Source organism: Sturnus vulgaris, chromosome 1, assembly GCF_052056855.1.
Source record: "Sturnus vulgaris isolate bStuVul1 chromosome 1, bStuVul1.hap1, whole genome shotgun sequence".
Classification (NCBI taxonomy): Eukaryota; Metazoa; Chordata; class Aves; order Passeriformes; family Sturnidae; genus Sturnus; species Sturnus vulgaris.
The window spans coordinates 142316991-142341084 of NC_142243.1; the positions used below are offsets into that span (position 1 = coordinate 142316991).

General features: G+C 39.5%; 1 protein-coding gene across 1 annotated transcript; it reads right to left on the reverse strand.

The window, feature by feature from the left end:
- Positions 1–2159: 2159 nt before the first annotated feature.
- On the reverse strand, positions 2160–23797 carry RAD21 (RAD21 cohesin complex component). Its single transcript, XM_014870095.2, has 14 exons — positions 23446–23797; positions 17555–17728; positions 16061–16190; positions 13789–13888; positions 12744–12850; positions 11695–11898; positions 11102–11227; positions 10790–10912; positions 8996–9219; positions 8519–8678; positions 8050–8201; positions 6406–6555; positions 5867–5950; positions 2160–3949 (listed from the first exon to the last, which is right to left on the reverse strand). Exons 2-14 carry the CDS (start codon positions 17696–17698, stop codon positions 3758–3760), a joined length of 1896 nt encoding a protein of 631 aa, XP_014725581.1. The 5' UTR covers positions 17699–17728; positions 23446–23797; the 3' UTR covers positions 2160–3757.
- Between the last annotated feature and the right edge of the window lie 297 nt (positions 23798–24094).

Genomic DNA, 24094 nt, shown 5'->3' on the forward strand with positions numbered 1-24094 from the left:
AAAGCACAAAGATAAACACAACCACTTGAGGAAGGATGTACAATCTATGGACACTTAAGAAGTTTAGAAACAGAAAAATTTACCTTAACCCCACTCCCCCCAAAAAAGTAATATTAAGTACCATGACACAGACTTGGGTGTAGCAGTGGAACAACAATAAGGAATGAAAAATAACTCTAGGAAATTTTACTTCCTTGATTTGCCAGTGTAGGATGTCAGCTGGAAAGATGCAAGCACAAAAGGCAATTTCGTGCCCACAGAAGATGGGCAAAGATCAACATCCTCAGCACCATAAACCTGACCCTCCAACAAAGTCCCTGAAGCAAAGCTGCACACAACAGCTGCCAGGTCATTGCTTAACAAGCTGGTTTAAATAGTATCTTGTGAATTAGGAAGAATTCTTTACTCATACTCATCCCAGAAAAAGAGCACTATTTAACCTCCAGCTGTAGATAACATCACCTGCCTTCTTCCCTTCCACTCCAGATGGAATAAAACAGCGTGTCTTCAAGGTGATCATACACAGGGGGCAGGAATTCATTCAATGACTCAATCTCATCGAAGAAATACTTCCTTAGATTAGATTCCTGAACTGTTCTTTTTTACGCATCAAGGAGTAATTTGGAAAGCAGGGCATGCACAGTACCCCCACTGTGAGCAGCTAAGCTTTGCAGACAGAACAAAACTGCCACCAATGGGAAGATGGAGCACAGAGAAGTATTCAGAGCAGTTCCTTCCCCTCACTGCTGCAGTGCAGCACTACAGCCAAAGGCACTAGAGGCATTCCAGCCTGACTGGGAAGAGTGAAGAACACATTTTACAGTAATGCTCTCGATCAAATCTAAATCCCTCCCAAGATAGCTTTCTGAAAAGAGATGTTACTCACTGAGCTGCGACAAAAATATCTTTCTATCTAGTAAACACTAAATGAATGCTTATGGTTAATTTCTTTAAAACAATTTCAACATTTGTTTGAGGAGGAACTATAATAAAATGCAGATGCTGTACTTATTTACTAAGATATTGAAGCACTTTAAAGAAAACAAACAACAGCAGTCATAGGGAAAACAATGAATGCTGTGCAACAGAGAGCCCTTTTCCATCTCATCATCTGTGTCCATAACAGAGAAGAGAAAGACGCTTTTTGTACATACAGGAGCTATATAAGAACACCAATGCTCCATCACCATTCGTTAGACCTCATTCAACAGCTGATCAGTGCATTACGACAAAGCCTCCTTTCCAAGAAATGCAAACCTGTTGGTACTACTTGAACTAGTAACAAATCCTGTACCTGGTAAAGCAGAGCTTGCATTCTGTGTCCCAGATTAGTGTCACCAGGCATAGGTTTGAGCAAAATCAACTTGTCACGAGTGTTGATCACAGTGGTGCAACAAAGAGCCAAACTGGTGATAAAACTGTACTAGATTATTGCTAGAAGGAAAGCCAGATGAGCTTTCATCCTAGTCTGAGTGCCCAAATTCCCACACTTCTCTCTCACAGAGCTCAAACCAAAGGAATGAAAGTCACTTTTCCAACGCTGCACCTGCACACACATGCTTGGGCTGGCTCAGCACAGGCCAGCCCGCATCCCACAGGAATTACAGCACACACAGGATGGCCCCAGCTGCTTCCACAGGTCACTCAAAAGCAGCAGAGTCCCTTGTGTGTGGAGCCCAGACTATGTCAGCTCACTCAGCTTATGTCAGTCAGAATTCACTGCCCCATATATAAACTCTAGAGGTAACCAACAGGCTTGGATCCAAGTGTCTGGATCTACCAGGAGGAACGTGTAACTTCAGAGGCACTCACATACATGCAGAGGCAATTCCAGAAGCAAGGGAACAGCAGAGCTAAGAGAATACAAGCTGGGTTATGTTCTGGCATTCAGAAGGGACAGGCATGTAGATGAATCACATTTTATAAACTGTCTCCCCTAATTTTCCACACACACATTCTAGCATAGAATCCCTGAACAAAAGCACAATACAGCCAGTAGAGTAACACTTCCTTCCTAATGGCAAGAAATACATTTACATATTCAAGTTTCATCTTTTAAAGAGCTACATCTTTCCATACCTAATACCAAAATAACCAATCTCTTAGTGCTCAGTCTCACAGAAATGGGAGGTATTCAAACAAGATACAGAGCTAATACATAACAGCTTGTAACACAACTTTTATTAGAAAAGTTATACATAACAGCATCAACTATTTTCAAGAATATTAACCTCGAAAAGCAACAAAAACAGACTAAAAATGTGTAACAAGAAACTAATGACCTTTTCTATAATTAAACATTCAAGTTATCTACAATGTCTCTTTTTACAAAGGGGAAAATTATGGTTTTACAGGCACATCATGTTGAAAATAAAGCTGCAGTAACTTTATACAATTAACTTTTTCAAGGATTATTAAAACATGGTCATCATGTAGTCTCAGAGTTTTTTAAACATTCATATAATTTTACAGTTGAGTATACACTGAAATTTCAGAGTCCCAAAATTATTTCACAAAAGTGCCAACATTAAAACCAGAACCTTCAGTGTGAATAATCTTGCCCTAAAAAAAGTTAAGACAGGTCTCCATAATCAACATATTCACATACTTTCTGGTGCTACCTGGTCTAACAGTAAAGCTTCATTCTTCAGAAATAAAATCAAACCGGACTTCTTTCACAAAACTGATAAAACGTTTTGAACATGGGAGTGAACATTATCAGAAAAAATTGACACTAAAACCATAAATATATCCAAAGACCCATTAATACACTACACAATTAAGTGGAATTGTGCCCATCTGTACTCTATATTCAAAGTTTGTTGCCCTTTTGGTACAGGTGGTATCTGAATTTAGCAATTTTTCTTATTCTTACTGTCGGATGCCTGCTTAATAAAAAAATCACATAATTTACAATCTAGAAGTCTGTTTTAAAAAGTCTGGAGTTTATATACAGCTCTAACAAACCTAAAGCATTATTTCTTAAATGGTTAAATGAAATTACTAGTTTTCATTTGTCACTTATTAACAGTAATTAGCCATTATCAGTAGTGGACCATAAGGTGATAAGTGAAAAGGAATGTTTTGTCTAAAACGCTTCACATGTTCTGTCCTTTCATGTATCATGTAGAGGAAGTGCTTTTCACAGACACTCATTTCCCCTTAGCATCAAGGGCTACAAAAATCTGACTGCAAAAATGCAGTGACACAGCAAGCTGACATATCAGGCACTACCTTTCATACTGGCAGCTTTAAGAGACCCACGGTATGCACAAAGATCTAGAGAAGGGGAGAAAAAACTACTACTATGAGAAGCAGACCAAACATTTCAGATGAGTTTGGCAAAGTTTTTAATCAGACAAATGGTTGGCCATTCAGATTTACTTGTACAGGTTAAAAATATCTCTATTGAATCAACTAGTCAAATTATTGTAAGACATTTTCATTGATACTCAACATCACATGCACCAATATTGCACACATCTGCTCTGAGCTGCTAAAACAATCTTTATCTGGGCGCTTGAGATGTCTGGTTTCTGCAGCTGGAACTCAAGTCACCCAACCCAGCCAGCAGTTTCACTAAAAATTTGAGTGGTAAAGTTAAAATACAAACCCCAAAATAACCCCAAAAGAAAACCAAGGACTTTATACAGACAATAAAACCTAAATTTTCTGCAATGGTCTTGTGGGCCCTATGGACGGGGCAATACTCGCACGCAGTGGTGAGACGAGCGCTAGCTCTGCTCTAGGGAACCATTCAGATAATGTGGAACCGGGGACCAGGGGTGGCAATGATGTCACTGTAGGGCTCCTCCTGTGTCAGCTCTATGGCTTGCTGCTTTTTCAGTACCAGGAAACTGTAGAACTTTGCAGCTGCTTGTTTTCTATTCGTATTTCTGCACAGCTCAAGCAAACTGATAGATTCTGCTCCAGTCTTAGCAAGAGCTCTCTGAAAAACACAACATTGATACCACAAGTTAAACAGAGAACTACACAGAAACAACAATGTCTCTTGGCACAATTCTGTTTATTGTGAACCCCAGGACACCGAGGGATTCAGAAGGATGGGAACATGACAACATGTACATGAAAATTTCTTTATGGATCTTAGCTAAATGAAACCTAGAGGTTACCCAGAGATGTGTGGGGGAAAAAAAAAAAAAAAAAAAAAAAAATCATTCTTGAATCTGCTGAATGTATTCCAGAAACATTGTTGTATAGCACAAGATTTTATTTCTGCAGCAATAGCTAACCAGTCTTTTTTGACTATAGGACAATTTTTTCTTAATAGGTATAAAACTTTAAAAATCAAGTTTTGTTTCTCAAAATAAATATAATTCCAAAAATAATAAAGTAAAATTTCAAGGGCTAACATTCTTTACAAGATGCATAATATTCCCAAGGTGAATGCCTGTGTAGTTCTAAAACTTCTCTGTCTTAAACTAAGTACCCAAAGTCACTTACATTTTCTCAAAGTCTTGGCAAGAATATATGTTAAAAAAAAAATCATGATAATACATGATAATACATTTTGCTGGCCAGGACAACAACTGAAGTGTTCAATTTAAAGCCGAACTGTCTGCCCTGGAATGAAATTCAACTAGATGAAAAGATATTTGGCTGGCCAAACCAAATTAGTTTATATTAATCAGATCTGAACTCCAAATCTCATTGCAGATTAAATGTTTCAGCCATCCAGTGTGATGCGCTTTTGGGCACATGGAACAAAGAATTGAAAAAAGCTAGTTTTGGCCAAAGAGAATTCTAAAACTCTTCAGAAACTGTGATAAAACATTCAGAGAGGAAAATATTACACAACACTACCAACTTAACATCTGTAAACTTTGGAAGTTATTTTTAAACTATTTTTTAACCAGTTGTACTGATTTGGTCTGGGACAGAGTTAATTTTCTTCACAACAGCTCATATAATGCTATGTTTTGCATCAAGTAGGTTGGAGGTGCACAAGGAGTCAGGAGGGGACACAGCCAGGACAGTTGACCCCAACTGGCCAAAAAAATAATCCATGCCATACGGCACCATGGATTTATAGCTGGGCCAGAGAAGAGGGGGATGTGTGACCATTTGGGATGTGGCATTCAGTGACAGCCAAATCTCACGAGCTGCCAAATGTTTAACTGAACAAAAGAGCTACAAACCAGACTGAAAGGCAAAGGTAGTCTAAGAATATGTGGAAGACAAGCAAGGAGACCGATAAGCAAAGGAACAGTTTGCACTTCAGTTCAGGGTGAACATTGTGGTGTTCAGTCATCCTATCAGAAAAACCTCTTTAGTTTCAGCAAGCAAGGATCCATCCTACAGACAGATATATGTCAGTACAGACTGAAGCTACATGCTAGAAATCAGCCAAAGTCCTATTTCCACAACGTTAAAAAGATTCAGCTTCTCGTGGCATGCAAGTTTTCAAATTAGCCTAGCCAGGAAGTAAACATCCTGTACAACAGTGTCACCCCTAGATCCTTATGGGAGTTTGCCTAAAGACACATAGCACAAAGTCAGGGGTGCTATGGTTTCATTAAAAATACAGTCAATGATTTCAAAATTTGTATTTCTGGGAATCTTAATTGCACATCAAGTGTGGACTTAAAGGTAGAAAAATATTTAAGTGAAAAATTTTAATTCAAATGTTCTCTGAACAATAAGTGACAATTATAAATGTAGAGATTTCATTTTAATGCAATTATTTGATATAGATTTCATCAACTACATGCATTCTTCCCCTCTAAGATAACTGGTATATTAGGCTGTAATATTGACTGCAAAGAAAGTTCTTTCAACTCAGCTCAAAAGCATCACTGGACACACTCAAAAGCTATTTTAAGAGAAAGCAAATGATCATGTGCACCTGAAGGCCATGGAGCATTTGTTGAGTCCTCTTGTTCCATCTTCTTTCTTCCTGATCCTGATCACCCCCTGTGCCGTCTTCTTCCTGGAAGCAGGTGTAAAATAAGACATCCATGAAGTTTGTTCTGCTTGTTACCACAGGATATTAAATATTGTAGCTAGGAGATAACTTATCATATTTGAGGATATGGCTGGTTTTCTTGCAAAAAGCTACTTTCATTAAGTAGCACAACCTATTTAAAATTAACTATACCATTAAGATCAAAAGTTCTTATCTAAGGCATAGTAAACAAACATATAAAGTGGTTTAATCCAGCCATGGGTGAGAACAGGAGAACACTAATTCAAAACAGAATGTAATTCATAAAATTTAATAATATAAATATTATTAAATGGTCATGAAATAATTTAAGAATTCTATTTCCAAGGGCTATTAATAAGGACAGACAAAGTTATTTCTTATCTCTTTTACTGGATCCACAGTCAAACATTCATCCACTTCTGGAAAACACACAAACTGATTCTACACAGAGTTCTTACTTCTTCCTCCTCCTCCTCCTCTTTCTCCTTTTCCTTCTCCTTCTCTTTTTCTGGCAGAAGTTCTAGCTCTGGTATTAGCTGGCAGATGTTTTGGGGCTCTTCTGGAGGCATTTCTACAGGTGGTATTTCCAGCTGTTGTGATGGTGGATGCTTTAAGAGCACACAATACAGTTAAACAAACAGTATCATTTTGTCAGTTCTTCTACAACAGAATGATGGTGCTACAGACCAGTTTAATAAAATCCAAATATCTAATCTTAGCCGTTTATCAGAATTTTTTTATTTCTGAAAACTAAAAAGCAATTTTGTTTTGCTGTCCATATGTGTATTTTCAATCCTTTATATTCTACTCAAACCAGAAATTATGATACCACTGTAAAATAAAAAGGCTTTCCAGTAACTTCACTTATGCCACCATCCAAACTACTGATTTCATTCCTTGGATCAGCACATACAAATTTAAAATCCCACATCACCAGGTGCAATGCTACATGAACACACTTTAACTCACTGGAACTAGTCATCTACAAAATATCAAAATGCTGTTCTCATCAATACAAACATGAAAGAATTAAAACACTGGTATCTGCAAAGTTTCTGAAAACATATTAATTACTTTGGTGCTGAAGTATATTCTCAGAAAAGATTTATGTCAAGAGGAAAATACAGAAAAGCAATTTAATAGGATTTATGTAGACAATTTTATTAAAATATATGGTACTCTCCCCCTGAATCTATAAACAATTAAGTGCTTGCCTGTAAAGTTACCCTGGCATCTGAAACTGTTTCTACACATACCCTAAAATGGCTAAGCAACTTCTGATGTAGCCACACAGCAGGTATCACTACAAGTTGTATGTGTTACTAGAGGCCTGACCTGGCCTCTAAGATGATCACAGAATTCCCAACACCCCCAATTACACTGACTTAGCACAGTCGATGCCAATTTCACCCTGTGACATGGCCAAGAGGAGCAGCAGCTGCCACCCTGCTGCTTAATAAGATCATGTAACATCTAACAGTTCTATTCTACAGTGAACAACCTGTTAGTCAAGGAATATTAAAAGCGAGGTTAAAAGAAAATGCACAAATGTGAGACAGCATAAACCAGGACTGTTCTCACCATTCAAGCATTCAGAAAAATACACCTTTCATTTTGCCCATTTCCTTTCTCTCCCCTTCACAAACAGTTTCCTTTCACCCTGCATCACAGCTAATGTCCAAGTCTACGCAACTCAACTAGGAAATCTCTCCACACAATCAAAGTTTTTCTTTGAATCCTTAAGCCTGGAACACTAGGGCTGTCTTTTAAGACGTTCATGCAGCTAACACAATCCTTACTTCATGGAAGCTGTTCATATATGCATACCAAGCAGAACTTGATAAGCAATACAACAGACTTGTTGAAGACTTTTACTGGAGGAAATAGTATAATTTCTTTATCTTACCAGCATTTTAAATGTTTCAGCAAGCTTTTCACCTAACAAAGGCACCAGAACAACTACCCAGTTACAAATGTCTGATACTACTATAGTGAATCTCAAAGGACCACAGAAAGTTAGGGCCTCAAATCTGTGTCATTTCCTACTCAAAGACACTGCCCACTTCTCATTCCCCATAAAAGAACAGTAAAAGCTTACTCACAGGTAACACTGGCTCTGGTTCTACTTGCTGCAGTTTGCGTTTAACACCGGTCTGAGCTGGTGGGGGTGGCATAACCGATTCATCCAGGTTGGTTCTGCTGCCTTCCATCATTGACTCTTGTAAACGGCTTGGTTCTTCCACAATAGGTTCATCTATATTCCACAACAAATCTTCTTTTAGATACTTAAGAATGTAATTAGAAACTGTACCAAAACCCAATCTGCTATTATTTTAGAACTGAGCACTCTCAACAGCCTGCACTTTTAATCCACTGGTTCAAACAATTCCTAAGCGTCCCCTATTTCTAGGAAAAAAAAGCTATTTTATGTCAAAGCTTGTACATCAAGCTAAACAATCATTACAAAGCTCACTGCTTCATACATAATCTTTGATGATTTAAAGCAAAACGCAGATAAAAAAGAAAAATATACTCTGAGGGAAAGCAGAGCATCTTTAACAAGACACGAACCAATGACTTCTCGTTGCTGCTGCTGCTGTTGCTGCTCCTCTCTCGGAACCTCTGGGTTTTCGAAGTCTTTAAGGAACTCATCAAGATTGTCAGCTTCTCCACCCTTCCTCCTCTTTCTCAGGTCTTCTGGTACCAGAGGTGTAAGACAGCGAGTAAAGAGCTATAGAGAAAAGGTTACATTATTCACTATTTCAGTTCTCAGTGTCCTTTAATGTCATTCTTGGATCAAGTAATCATGGGCTATCTTTCTCAGTTTTTCAACTCCTCTCCAACAGTATTAACTTCTAAAAAATAATTTACTTTTGTAACTGACAACAGCTATGTTTAAAATATTTACCTTGCTTCTTTTAATACGTTTTTCTTCCAATTATGAATAAGGTCATCACTATATCACTATTTATACACTGATGTTTGCTATACATGAGGCATAATCCTGAATATAATCCATTTAAAAATGAACTTGCACAAAAACATTACCTTCAATAGCCTGTTATTCCACAAAGGTTGTGCAGGCAGAGAGAAAAGCTTTTCAACTCCACCAGTTTCTTTCCACATCATCAATTTCTTGGTAGGAGGTGCCAAATCCAAAGTAGTGACAATATCAGAGTAGTCACTTAATTGGGCTCGAATAGTCTTGCTGTCCAGCTCTTTCACACTGTCCACAATCAGCTTTCTCTTCCTCTTTGCTTTGGTTTCCTTGACTGTTGAGATTTTTAGCAAGCAATGAAGGTTAGCTCAAACAGGTACCACACTGTAAAAGAATCCTGCAAGTTTTCTATAAGTCTTACCTGCCCACCTATAAAACTAAGGCAAGAATCTAAGGCAACAGCAGCTCTGGGTGAAGGATTAAAAGGTACGTGCAGTATGAAACATCAAATACTATGAATGCTGTCCCATAACCTACAAAATCTTCTGTGAATTTCAATCTACCTAAGCCTCAATGTCCTCAGCTGCACGTGCCTCTCTCCCCCATGGCTTGCTTGTTAGGCTGGTGCAAACACTGGCCACCAAGTGGAAAAGAGGATGGACCACCTCTCTTATGAGGAAAGCCTGAGAAATGTGGTTTTGTTCAGCCTGGAGAAAATGGAGCTTTGGGGTGACCTAATTGTGGCTTTCCAATACCTGAAGGGAGCCTGCAAGGAAGCTGGAGGAGACTTGTACAAAGACATGGGATACCAGGTAAGGGGGACGGCTGCCAAGAGTGTGCCGAAGCACTGCAACAGGTTGCTCAGAGAAACTGGGAGTGCCCCATCCCTGTAAGTGTTCAAGGCCAGGCTGGATGGAGCTCTGAGCAGCCTGGGATAGTGGAACGTGTCGCTGATCATGGCAACAGAGTTGGAACTAGATCTTCATGATTCTTTCCAATCCCAGCCATTCTACAACTCTAATCACAGATTTAAAATACCACAACTACATTTTCCTCTAAACCCTACCTGAGCTTTGGTAGAGTTAATGTGGGTGGTTTTTTTAACTGTAAACTTTTGACCCTCTTCTAGGATAACTTAACTGTGCTCACAGCCTAGTACTCTGCTGCACACCCTGAAGCTCTGTCAAATACTGTCTTTGCTTGATCCAGCAGATGAGCTGGTCCCCTGCTGCCAGCCTGCCACGAGAGGGCAGTGCCAGAGTCTCCCACTGCAAGCAGGGAATCAGGACCTGGAGCTTAGTCTAAAGGCACAGGACAAGCTACTTTCTTTCCAGATATTAATATTTAATTAAAGCAGAGGTCAGTGTATAATGACCCAAATATAGTATCAGTTAAAATAAGCAAGTTTCTTGCATTAAAGAAAAAGACGAGGAAAATCCCTACTTAGTAGAAGTTCAAATGCAAAGGTGCACCTCCTGAAATCAGCAGTTCATTAAAGCCACAAATCACTAGAACAGCACTCGTTCTCAGTGTAAACAGTCACTCCTGCCCTTCAAACACAGCCTATGAAGAACTGAGCTGCACTACAGAAACCGTGTTACAGTTAAAGACATGCTGAGCTCCGTTCCAACTCAGAGCATTTTAACTTAGCATGTTTATCTAAAGCTACAGTTTCGTGCTGTTACATGCACTGACTGCTACAAACCAGTGTTCTCTGACACCATTCATGTAAGCTACCTCTCTGGAAAGAACTGGAGGGCTACTATTAGAATAAAAGGAATTCAGCATTTGATCTCCCAGGTGAGAAACAGAGTCAGCAGCAGTTCTAGACATTCATTTCCACTCCATCAAGCTAAGGTGGTCTCTGACTAATTGTGTAAAATACTCCCCAGTAGCTCACTCACCAGTGATGTCAATAGGCTCCAGAGCAAAAGCTTCCTCTTCATTGGGAACAAGCGTGGTCTGGTCAGTCATGGTTGGTAGCGGCTCCACCGGATCCACCGAGTCCGGGCTGTCAGGGCCTCCCACTGCCAAACACAACAAGAACCTTGCACTAGGTCAGGACATCAACAGGCTGAGCCCTCCCATCCCCTCCTCCACACCTTCAGGTGCTTTACCACATCTCATACTTGTGAGCTTAGTATGTTTTAAAGGAATTAGAATCCAAACTACATGAGCCGAAAGTAATTCTAGATCTGGTCCCAGATCATACTCACTTGATACATTATCATCATCATCCATATCATCGTGGGGAGGCTGCTCTGGCATCATTACTCCACTTTCTGAGAGTGCAGGTGGGTCATCAAAAATGCCACCATCATTATTACTGAGAAGTTTATCATCTGAAGCAATCATATGAAAGAATCAGTTTTGCATCCACAAATTAATGAAATAAGTATAGACAAATTTACAAAGAAGTACAGACAAGATTATTACAACACAGATGAAGATAGTGCAAAAGTTAGAAACCAGTACTTTCAATGCTGACATAGAAAAAAGTAGCAGTGCTCTTTCAAGGGGCATTTCAGCTCCATTTCTGAGCTTACAGATAACCTTTATTACAATATACCTGCCACATATTTGCATCTTACATCTAATTTTTTAGAACTTTGTTTTAAATATGCCAACACTTAATATGCTGTGAGTCATCTATACTGCTGTAGTACTCACAAACCAGAATTCTACTGTACAAGGCATAACTTTGACAGGGATCTTGGGAACAAAGGAAACAACTTCCCCTTATCTACCCAAGAACTAATTAATTAAGGCAGGAGGTAGGATAGAAGAAAAACAAATTTCTTAAACTTACCCAATATTCCACCATCATTTCCTTCTCCAAAATTATCATCTTTGTATTGGTCTTCATATTCCAAGTGATTAGATTTCTCATTGAGGTGACTGGTGCTCTGTTCAGGTTCCAGTAGGAGATTTGAAGCACTAGTGCTCACCAGCATGTCATCCTCAAATGCACTACCTTCTCTCATCATCTCACGATCATCCATCCCAAAGTCACCTGAGAGAATACAACTGCACTGTAAGTGCTAAAAAACCAAGATGCAAGAGACCTACCTATCTGATCAGCAAAGGCATATATGTAAGACCAAACTTTCATTCAATTTATCCTATTTGCAGAGTTAAGGACAAGATATAAGGCATTGTGTCCAGCAATACCATAGCAAAAATACTGTTTGAACAATTATAAAAATAACTATCTCCTTTTCAAAGCATTTTATTGTATTTATTTGAATTTATATTAACAAGATCCTACTAAACTTTATCTGCACAGAAACTAAAGAATTCAATGGAATTCAAAGATGTTGTGCCTTATGCCTCAAAACTGGGCTTCAAGTAAAGGGAAGAAACCAATATCCAGTCAACACCATTTCTAGATTATTCCTTCAAAACAGTTACTGAATTAGAGATTACAATACTGTACGTTGGGAACCAGACATTCAAATAAAACCGTCTTTAGGCGGTAGCAAACTCATCACCAGTGACTGATTTAGAAATCTCCCAATGGTTTCTGAGAGCATGCTTATGATTAAAGCAACAGCTCACTTCATATTCACACCACGTTTTGAAAATTATAATTGTCACACTACCTCAATGATTAATTTGACTGAATATTCTTCAGTTTTTCTTTCTGCCTATTCTAGGTAGCTAGAAGCTCGATGAGCATTAGAGGACAGACTTTCTAGAAAAACTGACATGAACAAACTAAAAATGAAACATACAGAACCACAGCATGTTTGATCTAATTTGTTTAGTGCTTATTGTGCATTCCATAGTAATTGCAAAACCGTATCTTATAATAACTGAAATTAGCTAGTAACATATAATAACACATAAGATCTTTACCAAAGTCATTATCCTGGAGGATACTGATGTTGCCTACTTCTTCTCTCATTGTAATTTCTTCCACTCTACTCTGGTTCAAACTGAACTGCTGAGCCACATCAATATCACTTAAACAAACAGAAGGCAATTATTAAAAATCTCACTAAAAAACGAAGAACAGATAAAGCCTGCTAAAATAAACATGACATTATTCAGTAAAAAGCAATTTTACATTCAAGTCAATTATTGAAAAAAATAAAGGTGAACACTGAGTAGAAACTATTACTTAAAACAGTGAGACCACTAATGCTGCAAACCTACCATCCAACTTGCATTAGCTTCTGGGAAATGTATCAGTAATCTTATTCCTTGCTGTGTTGGGATTACTAATTTCAAAGGCCAAATTAACCATTAAGAAAAACCTTCTGCCCCTTCAACTTCAGAAGCTGTTAATGTAGTTTATCAAACACTGTATTTCGCACCACTACCAATTAACACCCTTTGTGGTGTATTAAGGTACATTTCTTATAAATACACAGAAATTGTATGCAGTTTCAAGTTAGTATATGTTCTAATTTGAATTTAAACTAAATTGAACACTGAGTAAGCTGTATTCTAAAAACTCCCTTATGAATAACTCAAAAAAAAAACCAAAACATCAGATTTTTAAAGATCAAGAACTATTCAGGTTGTATACTTGTTATATGTACGAGTACCCATAAGCATTAAGAAGTTTTAAGAATTAAGAAGTGCCACTTCAAAAGGTCAACAGCATTCCCATAAAACTAATCTTGTCTAACCTAAGGATATATGTGATGGAGGGTGCCTTGCATAGAAGAAAAAGAAAGTTGTAATAGGTATCTGAGTTTTTCAAAAGCTACTATGAACTTAAAATCAACACAAAGATGGCTGCACACTTCCTTATCAGTATATTAAAAGACCTAAGAATAGAAGTTACCCACAGAGTTTTTTTTTTACATTCAGCAATGAGTTAGCTGTTTAAAACCAGGTTCTCCTCAACTAAAACCAATTATTTTCATGGAAATGAAGAAAACCCCAAGCTTACTCTAGATCAGGAAGTGGTTGGTCAAAATCGTGAAACTCCTCAGGTAAGGTAATAGCATTGTAAGCAGCCTCTCTGTTTTCCTCAGGCAAATCAACAACTCCTGCAAAGAAGAACACCCAGACATGAGTTCCCATTCTTTACAAAGACAGCATTTATCACCATGCCGTTGGCATTTTCTCTCTGCATGAGCTTATTGTCTTTAAATTTAAACTGAACTGATGCTGAGACACCTACAAAAAATCCTTAGATAATGCTAGTAAGTGAAATTCAAACTAAATTCAAAACAAATATCCTCAAGTCCTTGCACTGTCAGTATAATCTCGGAAGCCTGAAATCAATCAGGAATGTTTGTGTAGTAATATGCAGAGCTGTGCAGCCAACACAGGCATGGCATGTTTCACAACACTACAGGTACCTGCTCCAAAATAATTTTATCATGATACACGGTATGAGCTGCAGGGTTCTACATTACAGTGGCAGCACAGTGTGACTACTTTGCTACTGGTCCTTTATTCAGTTCCATCAGCTCCAGAAGTCCTGGAACAGTACTGATTGCACTTGGGGCTCATTAACTCATAGGCTTGGGCACATAAAAGAGCTGTATTACCAAAACCACACACATACCTTTTCTTATTCTCCAGAGATGCTTACTCTTATTCAGCAGGCATTCTCAGAGCATGAATATCAGATTGGGCATCACAAAACCAGTGCCAGTAGTTGGTCCCTTTCTTTTATTCAAAGTCTTAAAAGGTCAGGGCACTTGAAAGTGCATGGGAAATGCAGGTTCAATTCCTTCTGTAACGTGCAGAAGATTTAAGCTCTGTGCTCTGCCTTCTGACCCACACATACAACACAGGCAATTCTGAGATACAGATACTTCAGAAACATTCTGCTCACTGTGCTCCCCTCTGCAATGAATAATCAAAGAACCACTATCCACAGAGACCAGAAACAAGCATGAGTCTGTAGCTTACTCTACAGTACACGGTACTTGACTAGGAATGAAGAAATCCAGTCCATCCTTTCAGGACTATTCAATATTTTAACCTGTCTGCTGCTTAAAATTAAACATATAAATGATTCTCAGATCAGAAAGACTCAATGTTTAAGGCACAAAGCTGATAAACTGAAAATAAAGACCAGTGCCTCAGCTCCTGTCTGGCCAGCATGCCACTTTTTGTAAATCTTGATTTTAAGGCACTTCACCTTCAACATGCACTCTGTTAGGAGAGGGAAAAGTGGGAAAACAGATTGCCTTGTGATATTAAAACAAATTTATGTCTTATCACAGGAAACTTAAACACAGTAGTAAACAAAAAATTAGCAACAGTCAATAAATGGACACTGAAAGCTACACAAAATCCAGTACTTGAATTCAATGCCTGAATCACAACCTGTAGACCAGGAAATGAAGATAAAGGCATTACATACCTTAGGTTTTCACAAGTTACTGCTGCACTGGCTTTCAAGAGTTGCCTTTTTAAAAAACAAAAACCCTCCCTCAAGTTCAACTTTTAAATCTATTGCACTCACTAACTTAAAAAGGTAGAATATGATTTAGCAGCTGTGAGCATCCAGCAGCATCAGTGCCACAGCAACACTTCAGCTGAGAAAAAGCTCCCCAGGCCAAAATTAAAGAAAACTATCTTTAAAGACATGAAAGAAGGAAAGCCGAATAATTACTTGACTCGTGGATGGAAAAGTAATTTCAGATATTAATATGGCACCTCATCTTCACGGAAAATATTTAAGTAAGCAACTATAGAGGGTAAAATTATGTTGCAAACATAAAAATGGAAAACTATCTTTGATGCATACATTACAGTTCACATTATTTTCAGAAACTAAAATACGAAAATGGTAAAAAAAAAGCTTACTTTCATGTTTCTTTTGTAACTCATAGCAAAAAAATCCTCACCCTTGACGGAAACCAGTCCCCTTCTGTGCTTCTATGCAGAAGGGCACAGGCCTTTTTCAGACAGAAGGTAAAAACCATTAAGTGTATTTCCATTTAACATCATACACCAGCAACAGCCAAAATCCTAAGTGGGATTTTACTGAATCAACATCAATAGGAGAAGTTTTTGTTCAGAATTCAGTTAAAAGATGTTTTTCAGCAGACAATTCAGCCAGCCAGCCAGCCGCAATAATTACTTTTCCTATAACCAATACCTTTATGCAATTATACAGACATAGGAAGGCACAATTGTATGCCTTCTTAATACATTTATCAATGTAACATTTCAGAGAGCGCTTAGATAAAGACAGATACCTGGACGAAAAGCCATCTTAATCTTAATGAAAGCCTCATTACAGTCTGCAAGAAGATATTTTGCTTTCCTGTGGTAGATTCTAACGACGCCTAGTAAAAGATGTCCCGAGGTTCGAAGTGCCATCTTCACCTAAAAACACATTGCACAATCAAGTGAATTAGCTGTATCTTCACTTTTCCCTTAAATGACATCTCAGTCAGCTTTACATGAATTTTCTCAATAAAATCAAATATCCAAAACAAGTATAAAAATCAGCAGAAATCTGAAGAAACAAAGAATTCAAAGTCTACAGTTCAATTATATTCTATGTTCTATTATATTATTTATGGATGACGTGTCAAATATCACTAAATTAATAGCAGCTCACTCCAGAAATTCCCAAACACTGCTCTGTCTAGTTAAAAAATAAGTGACAAAGCCTATTTTTACCACATCTTCTTTTCTACCACCTTTGCTACCTCAGTTGTGGAAAAAGTGAAAAATACAAAAAGTTGGATAGCCATAAATAGTGATTTAGTTAAGTAAAATCTGGTTAAAAACTGTTAGCTACCTCTCCATCTTCTGTCCTGCAGTTAAAAAGAGAATCAGACAGAAACAGTGGAAGATGTGGAGTGCCCATAAACAAGCACTGCCACACTAAAACAATTTTAAGTTCCTTTCCTCTTCAATCTCACTGCTTTATTATGTAATGAAGTATCTACTGTGGGAACATAAAACCGAAAAAAAATTAATTCACAGGACTGAGTATTTTAGGCCGAAAGAATAATAAATTTGTGTTGAATGGTACATGGAGTAATTGTCTCACAGAAAGTGTAAGCTACACAGGAATTACCATACAAACCTGTAAGAAATCAAAATTTTTATTTCCTCCAGTGTCATTTTAGTATTTCAGCTAATGAACTGTTACACAAAGTTAAATACACAAAGAAGTGTCTATTAGTTTCTTCTTTCTCTAAAAGAATGCTCCAGCTCACTAGTGAGTCTATGAATATTATCTTCTTCCTAAATCCCTCCGAAAGTGATAATGAAGCAAATCACTATTCTAGAAGAGTAAGCATCTCTGCGATTGTACAATCACACTTTTGGCTTACGCTTCTAAAAGGTAGTGTAGTGTTACAAAAATTGTTAACATTTGTATCAACCAAAATAAAAAATAATAAAAAGTTTTCTTTTGTTTTCAAGTAGTTGCCTTTTTTATAAGGCATTGACATCTATTACGTGACAAAAGTCACAACTGTACCATCAGTTCTAAGATGAACAATTTCATTGTCATGAGTAGTAGAGGGGAACAAAAAACAAGTAAAAACAACAAGCTACTTAAAATTTCCTCCCGTTTCACTATAGAGTATTTCACATCTAAACAGACCTTTCTACCCTTTAAAATAGCAACATTAAGAACTTTATTTGCTTCAGTGATCCAAATAGTAATTACCACCAGTACACTCAAGTTCTTTTCACTACAAGGTAACATGACATTAGTGTAAAATAGATACCTTTGGGGAAATTATGCTCTCCACGCTGCTCTCCAGATTACATTCAAAAACATGGGCTTTGGTCAGCTTCTTATCCCAGTGGGCCGCCAGCCAGATTTTGGCCAGCGGCCCACGTTTGCTCAGGACAAAGTGGGCATAGAACATGGTCCCAGATGTCTAAAACAAAGTGCAAACCTGTAAAGAGAAAGGCAAATATTTCTTTCCACATCTTTTATTTTATGAGGACATCCTTGTAAACATCCCCCTTATCATGAGAAGTGCACGTTTGATTTTCAACCACTGAGGTCAGACTATTTGTTTAATGTTTGTTTTATGTTTAAGAAGCCAACACTTACAAATTATGTCCAAGTAATAGCATCTATATGTATTAATTACAGAAGAATTATAAAGCAGAAATAACATCCACTAACAGCCACATACCCAACTTAGCAATGTTTACTATCCCTCAAGAGAAAATAATCGTTAATCTTTTTACCTTTAAGGTAATACCAAACTCTCCTAATGCAAAGAAGCATGTCTCAGTTTTCATTCCACAGTACTCTTTTATGACTTCCATTTCTTTCTACTTCTAATTCAGTAGCTACTACTCTACTATACCAGCATATACTGCACATTGCTCCAGCAAAAGAGTCACTTTTATAAAATATACAGCTCTAAATCTTTTTGGACTTCACTATAATTCATTCTCCATTTCATATTTTTTAATCAAGTATTGATAAAAGTGGTGAGAAAACACACTGCATAATTCCAAACTTCCTTAAGATTCCATTTTCCTTCTCCCTCACCAGAAAAAACAAAGACATTTATCTATTTATCTAGTAACTACTTTGTTATGGCTGATAAGATGCCAACACATCAAACCATGGCGAATGTGAACAGCAAGATGTTTTATGATCTAAACATGCCAGTTCCACGCATGAGGTAAACATATGATTCAGTTAACTACCAGCAGAGGGATAAAAAAAGTTTGCTTTAAAAAAGTAGAAGAATCCCCACAGTGTTTTTCCAGTGGTTTCTATAACCCAGGAATATGAATCAAAATAGAAGAACAGGAAAGGCACAAAAAGTGCATTTCATTTTTTAACTCCTCTACACCTACAGAAAAACTGCCAGAGGAAGCACAGCAAGTCACAATTGTCACTGCTAGAAGTTTAAGTACAGGGGCAAGAGAAGCTCTGACATTACTAACAGTGGAAATAAAGCCAACCTCTAGACATCTGGATAACAAATAAAAAACCGCCCATCTCAAAGTCAAGACCAAGAATTTTTTTTTCCATTTTGAGAGTGGCATAACAGAACTGATTAACAAGCTACTCTCTTAATCCCAGACTGGCCACCAATTCCATCCATAACCAAACAGTGGAGAGGATTTAAACGAAATAAAGGCCATGTTCAGCTTAAACTCAAATTACTCAGTATACAGAATTAGAACTACTCTTAGGAGTGAAGTTAATAGCTTTTAGTCATAATGAAGCTGCAAATTGACAAGAAGTTAAAATGCTATTTTCATTTGTTGAGATGGTGTGAGGGCTAAGGATAGCACCGCACAAAGATGGAATGAGCACATTTACCCAGGAAGCACAATGAAACAAATTTTGGATAAACATTAGCTAAAGGAAGGTATTCTACTTTTTTTTCTCTCACACTGTCTTAAGGCCAGCAGACAATTCAATCCTTGTGTATTTTTGAAGGCCTCAGTATTTCTGTATATGCAAAGACGTAACTTTGCAGCCTAGCATTCTGGTATCTTGAGTTGCTACCAGAACCATGCAACAGCAAGCGTGTAATTACCCCTGAACATGAGAAGTAGGGGAAAATACAAACATAGAGTAAACAAAACCACTAGTCCATTGAAAGCATTCAACAACAGTTGCAAAAGAACGTACTTTGATTAGTGGAGTTTGGCACAATTATTAAAACAGATAACATGGGTTTCACAAAACTTCAAACATACAGTTAACTGAAAACATACATACTTAAGTTTCCTGTTAAATGTGAAATTCACTATTTGGACAACTTGGATAAAAACAATTTATCTATCACTTTAATTCTGCTTCTCTTCATCCATCACTGAAGCCTTGCCATACTGAAATATGTGAAGGGAAACAGTGACAATCAGACTACAGATGGTTTTTAAGTGTGTTTCAATCTGAATTGTTATTAACAAATAACGATTCTATTACCTAAAGCAGTAATTTCTTGTCACATGAGTTCCTGTCACTTCCAAATTCCATCAGATGCTCTGCATGGCAACACCTAGGTTACAGCAACTGTATAAAGCCCACCTTTACAGTTCAGCTGTTCAGCACCTCAGCTCTTCAAAGTGGGTCCCAAAGGCTGCTCCTGCTTTCCACAGATTTTTTTTCTTTCTTTTCAGATACTCCCTTTTCTGCATTTCAGACTTTTTGTCTGATCTTTAATTCATAGCACAGTATGTTGATGCAGTGGCATAAAAGAAGAAATAGATTTTCTGGCATAAATTGAGACTGGGATGAATGCTAAAGGAACCAAGAGCTTCTACGAGTGGCAGAGTGCTCAAGCAGACACACAGAATATGTCATTGGCTGAAAAACTCCTAAGAATCCACAAAAGAAAAAGGGTAGATGATGGCTCTTCAAAAGTTTCTAAGGTAAAACATAACTGTCTATTTTTGAAATTGATTGGATATGAAACAAGACCATAAAACTTGGTCTAAGAACTTCAGCATTTTTCTGTCTTGCTTGCATTCCTCTAAGGAAAAAAGAATACATACTCACACAAGGCCAGGTATGACCAAATCCTGACCTTGTCAAATCAACTTTTAAAAATACCTGAAACTTTATTGTCATTAACTTTGAATTTGCTTCAGTGTGCCTCAACAGTCCTCAGGTTTTCTCTGCCTAACTTGGTCAACAATTGCACAATTAATTTAAAATATATTTTTCTTCCTATAGAAGTGAAAAAAATGCTCTACTTCTATCCACAAAGTGAAATGTAAAGCAGAACTAATGTAATACTGGTCATACACAGGGTCTGATCTAGAATGTGCCCGTTTCATTCTCCCATCTGAGACTTTGGTACTTGCTCCTTCCAAACCAGCAGTAAAAAAATTTGGTAGATGGTAACTATGAGCTTCATCTTAACCCTCAACCCACATATATTTTGTCTTAAAATCCTTCTTCAGATTAGAATGGCTAAGAGTTGAATGAACAAAGAGTTGACTACAGGGAGAATATTGAGCATATCTTGATTTGACTGTGATTCACTCCAGCTCATTAAACCCACTTGTCAGCTGCTCTCCCTAGGTTAGGTTATGTGCACACACACCAGTCCATAACTAAAGTTCAGTCTTCTATTTTTTTTTACTGTCACCTACTTTTGCTCCTTGTAAAGCTAGTCCAAAACCACACACAGATAAATAGACAAACTCCACACTACAGTTTAAGAAATCAGCCAGTCATTTTATTTGTCCTTATGCTATCCTTCAATTTCTCTACTTTGCTGGTTTCCCTCCACCTGCACAATTTCATCTATGCCGTTTCTGCTTTGCTAAGCCCAGGCAGCCCTGGGTGATCTGGGGAAGGCTGAGACCACCTTGTGCACCTGCATAGGTCTGAGCTGCCCCTACCAGAATCCAGAAGTTCAGAACAACTATCCTGACCCTGCAACCGTACTTTGCATTCTTCAACTTTAACCCACAACCTTTCACTCTCCAGTCCTTCTTACATCACTAAACTTCCCATGTGTGGGCACTCACTAACGCTGCCTCCCTGGCAGGTTTTGGTACCACGTTGAGCACCTGGTGCCACTGAAAAAAAAATTAATTACAAACTCCACTAACATCACCTTACAGCTCCAGGTCTCTTTGCACCACTACTTTATCTGATCTCCTTCCTTCAATCACTTTTATAATTGTCTGGTTAATCCACACTTACCTGAGTTTTAATATATTTCTTTGTGGCACCTGCAGCTTTACTAAGGCTCAGTTTCAAGTCACCTTAATTTCTTATGTCCACAAAATCAATTATTGAAAAACATAAAACTAGTTCGACTTGACAAACCTTTGATAAATACATCCAGCATTTTCCATCTGGCTCCAGGTCTTGTTTCCTGCATCAACAATTTGTCAGAAATTCTATGGCTGAGGCTGCACTACCAGGTCTATAAATTACTCAAACCACACCACTCCGTTACAGGAACTGCATTCACTGTTCTCCAATTACAATACACTACACACCTACATAATCAGATAGAACCAGTGCCCCACTAAGGTTATTAATTCAAAAGGGGCAGATCACTCACAAGTACCATAGAGAGCTGGAAATTACTGAACCCTATGAACACTGCTGCCCTCCTCTCTCAATTCCACATTCATACCTAACCCTCACCAGGTATCCTGCCCTTGCCCCTACATTCAGAATGCTCAAGCAGTAGGAAAGAAATCTTTTCAATTTAAGGCCCTGTCTCCATTATCCCAACCGTTTTTGTACAATTCCAGATCCAAGTGAAACTAAGAAACTTGCAAAAACCATGTACTAACACACTCTTTAAAGGTAAGTTGAACAGAATTCCTTATGTTACTCCATCTTTTGCAGCTGTTATTTCTCTGCACTGTTCATACAAAGAGCCCAAATATAAAAAACTTTTTAACATTTTACATTTAAGAAATTACTACATTTAAACTGATGTGGTAACTAAAGCAAATACTCTCATTTCTGTGGGAAATCCTATGGTAGAAGCAAGACATGACTAATTTGTGTGGTAATTTAAGTTTATTGTAGGTCTCACTAACTTTTTGCTCCTCCTTTATTACCCCCATCCCACCTACTTCCTCTGTAATTAAAACTTTAGATGAATGGGCTTTGCTTTCCCAAATTTTCACAAATGAACCTTCATAAAATAAAACAGAAGCCTGACTCTAATAATGCTCTGATGTCCCTCAGTTTTGATAATACAAGTTTTAATGAGTAAGAGATTAAAGAAAGCGTGCTTATTGCCCGCATTTGCACAATGTGGGCCTAAATGGTAACTTCGCCAAATTTACAATTTCTTTATGTGTCTGAATTTAAAGAAAAGCCATTTTCAATGAAAGATGCCAATAAGTCACAGTGACCCCAAGTTTCCTTTGTTATTGATAAAAGCACAACGCCCGGTTTTATATTTAACAGAAGCGTTTCTAATCAAGATCAGAGGAATCTTAAAAAGGATAGCAACATTTCTAACCGTGTCCATAAGAGCAGGATCTTGGTCCATTAAAAGGCCGGCATTTTTAAAGGGCCCTTTTACTCGCAGCTGAACAGCCAGTGTCCAGAAGGCAGTTCACTGCCACTAGAGAGGCTGCAAGAACATGCAGTACCCTGCATCCATGGCAGAAGGAAAATTGCACTTAAATACACAAGACTGGCAAATGAAACTTTGCTCCTGTCCCTCTCGCCAGACCGCAGCAGCCTGGCTGTCCGTTCAGAGAAGCCCAGCCAGGGATCAACAGGAATTCGTCCTCGGCGGCGGCCCCCGGGCCTCCCCCCGGCTCCCCCGGGAAGGTCCCTGCGGACCCGCGCCCGTGCCCGCTCCAGGTGCGCAGAGCGCGCCCCTCTCAGCTCCCCCTCCGCGCTGCCCTCGGGGCCTGCCCGTGCCGCCGCCAGGCCGCGCTCAGGGCCCCGCTGCGCCCGGCCTCGCCTCACATCGCCCCGGACACCCGGCCCCGCGCAGGGTCCCGGGGCGGCCCGGCCCTTCCCGGGGAGCCCCAGGTGTCGCGGCGCACCAGGCGGGCCCTCCCCGCTGGGAGGGCTCGGCCGAAGAGCCGGCTCCAAGCCCGAGCATGACGGCTGCCCCCCGAGAGCCGCGCTGCGGCTGGGCCCCGCCGGGCCCCTTCGGCGGCGGCAGCAACCGCGGCGGCCGGAGCCACTCCTTACCCTGCTCCGGGCCCTGGGACCGCTCTCTGCTCCTGCCGAGCCGAGCCGAGCCGGCCGGGCCGAGCCCGAGCCGAGCGGCGCCGAACCGAACCGAAGCTGAACCGAAGCCGAGCCGGGCCGAGCCGAGCGAAGCCGAAGTAGAGCCGAGCGGAGCCGAGCCGCTCGCTCAAGCAAACAAGATGGCGGCCGCGGTCCTTCCTGCGCGCGAACGCGCCGTTCAAACCGCAGGATGTTTACGGTCAAATTCCCCCCGGCCCCTGCCCCGCCACTGCGCGTGCGCGCGGCCCCGGGAGGCGGGGCAGAGCCGCGGCATTGAGGAACGGCCGCTGAGTGACAGCGGCGCGCGGGCTCCGCGGGGGGCGGGGCCTCGGCGGGGCGGGGCGGCGGCGCTTGCGCGGCTCGCCCGGGGCGAGGCCAGGCCGTGAGGGCGCCCCGCCCTCGTTCCGCCTGAGTGGTTGTGCGGTCTTCGTTAGCTCGGTGTAAAACGTGGGGAACAATCGTTCTTTCACTGCCGGCTGGCCCTGAGGTCTTTCTGCTTCTTCCAGCTCCCCCCTGCTGCCAGGACACTGCTGTGGGGTAGTTTGTTGTCACGGGAGCAACTGCGGGCACTACTCGCTTTCTTTGTTCGGACCAGTTTGATTTCGACTGT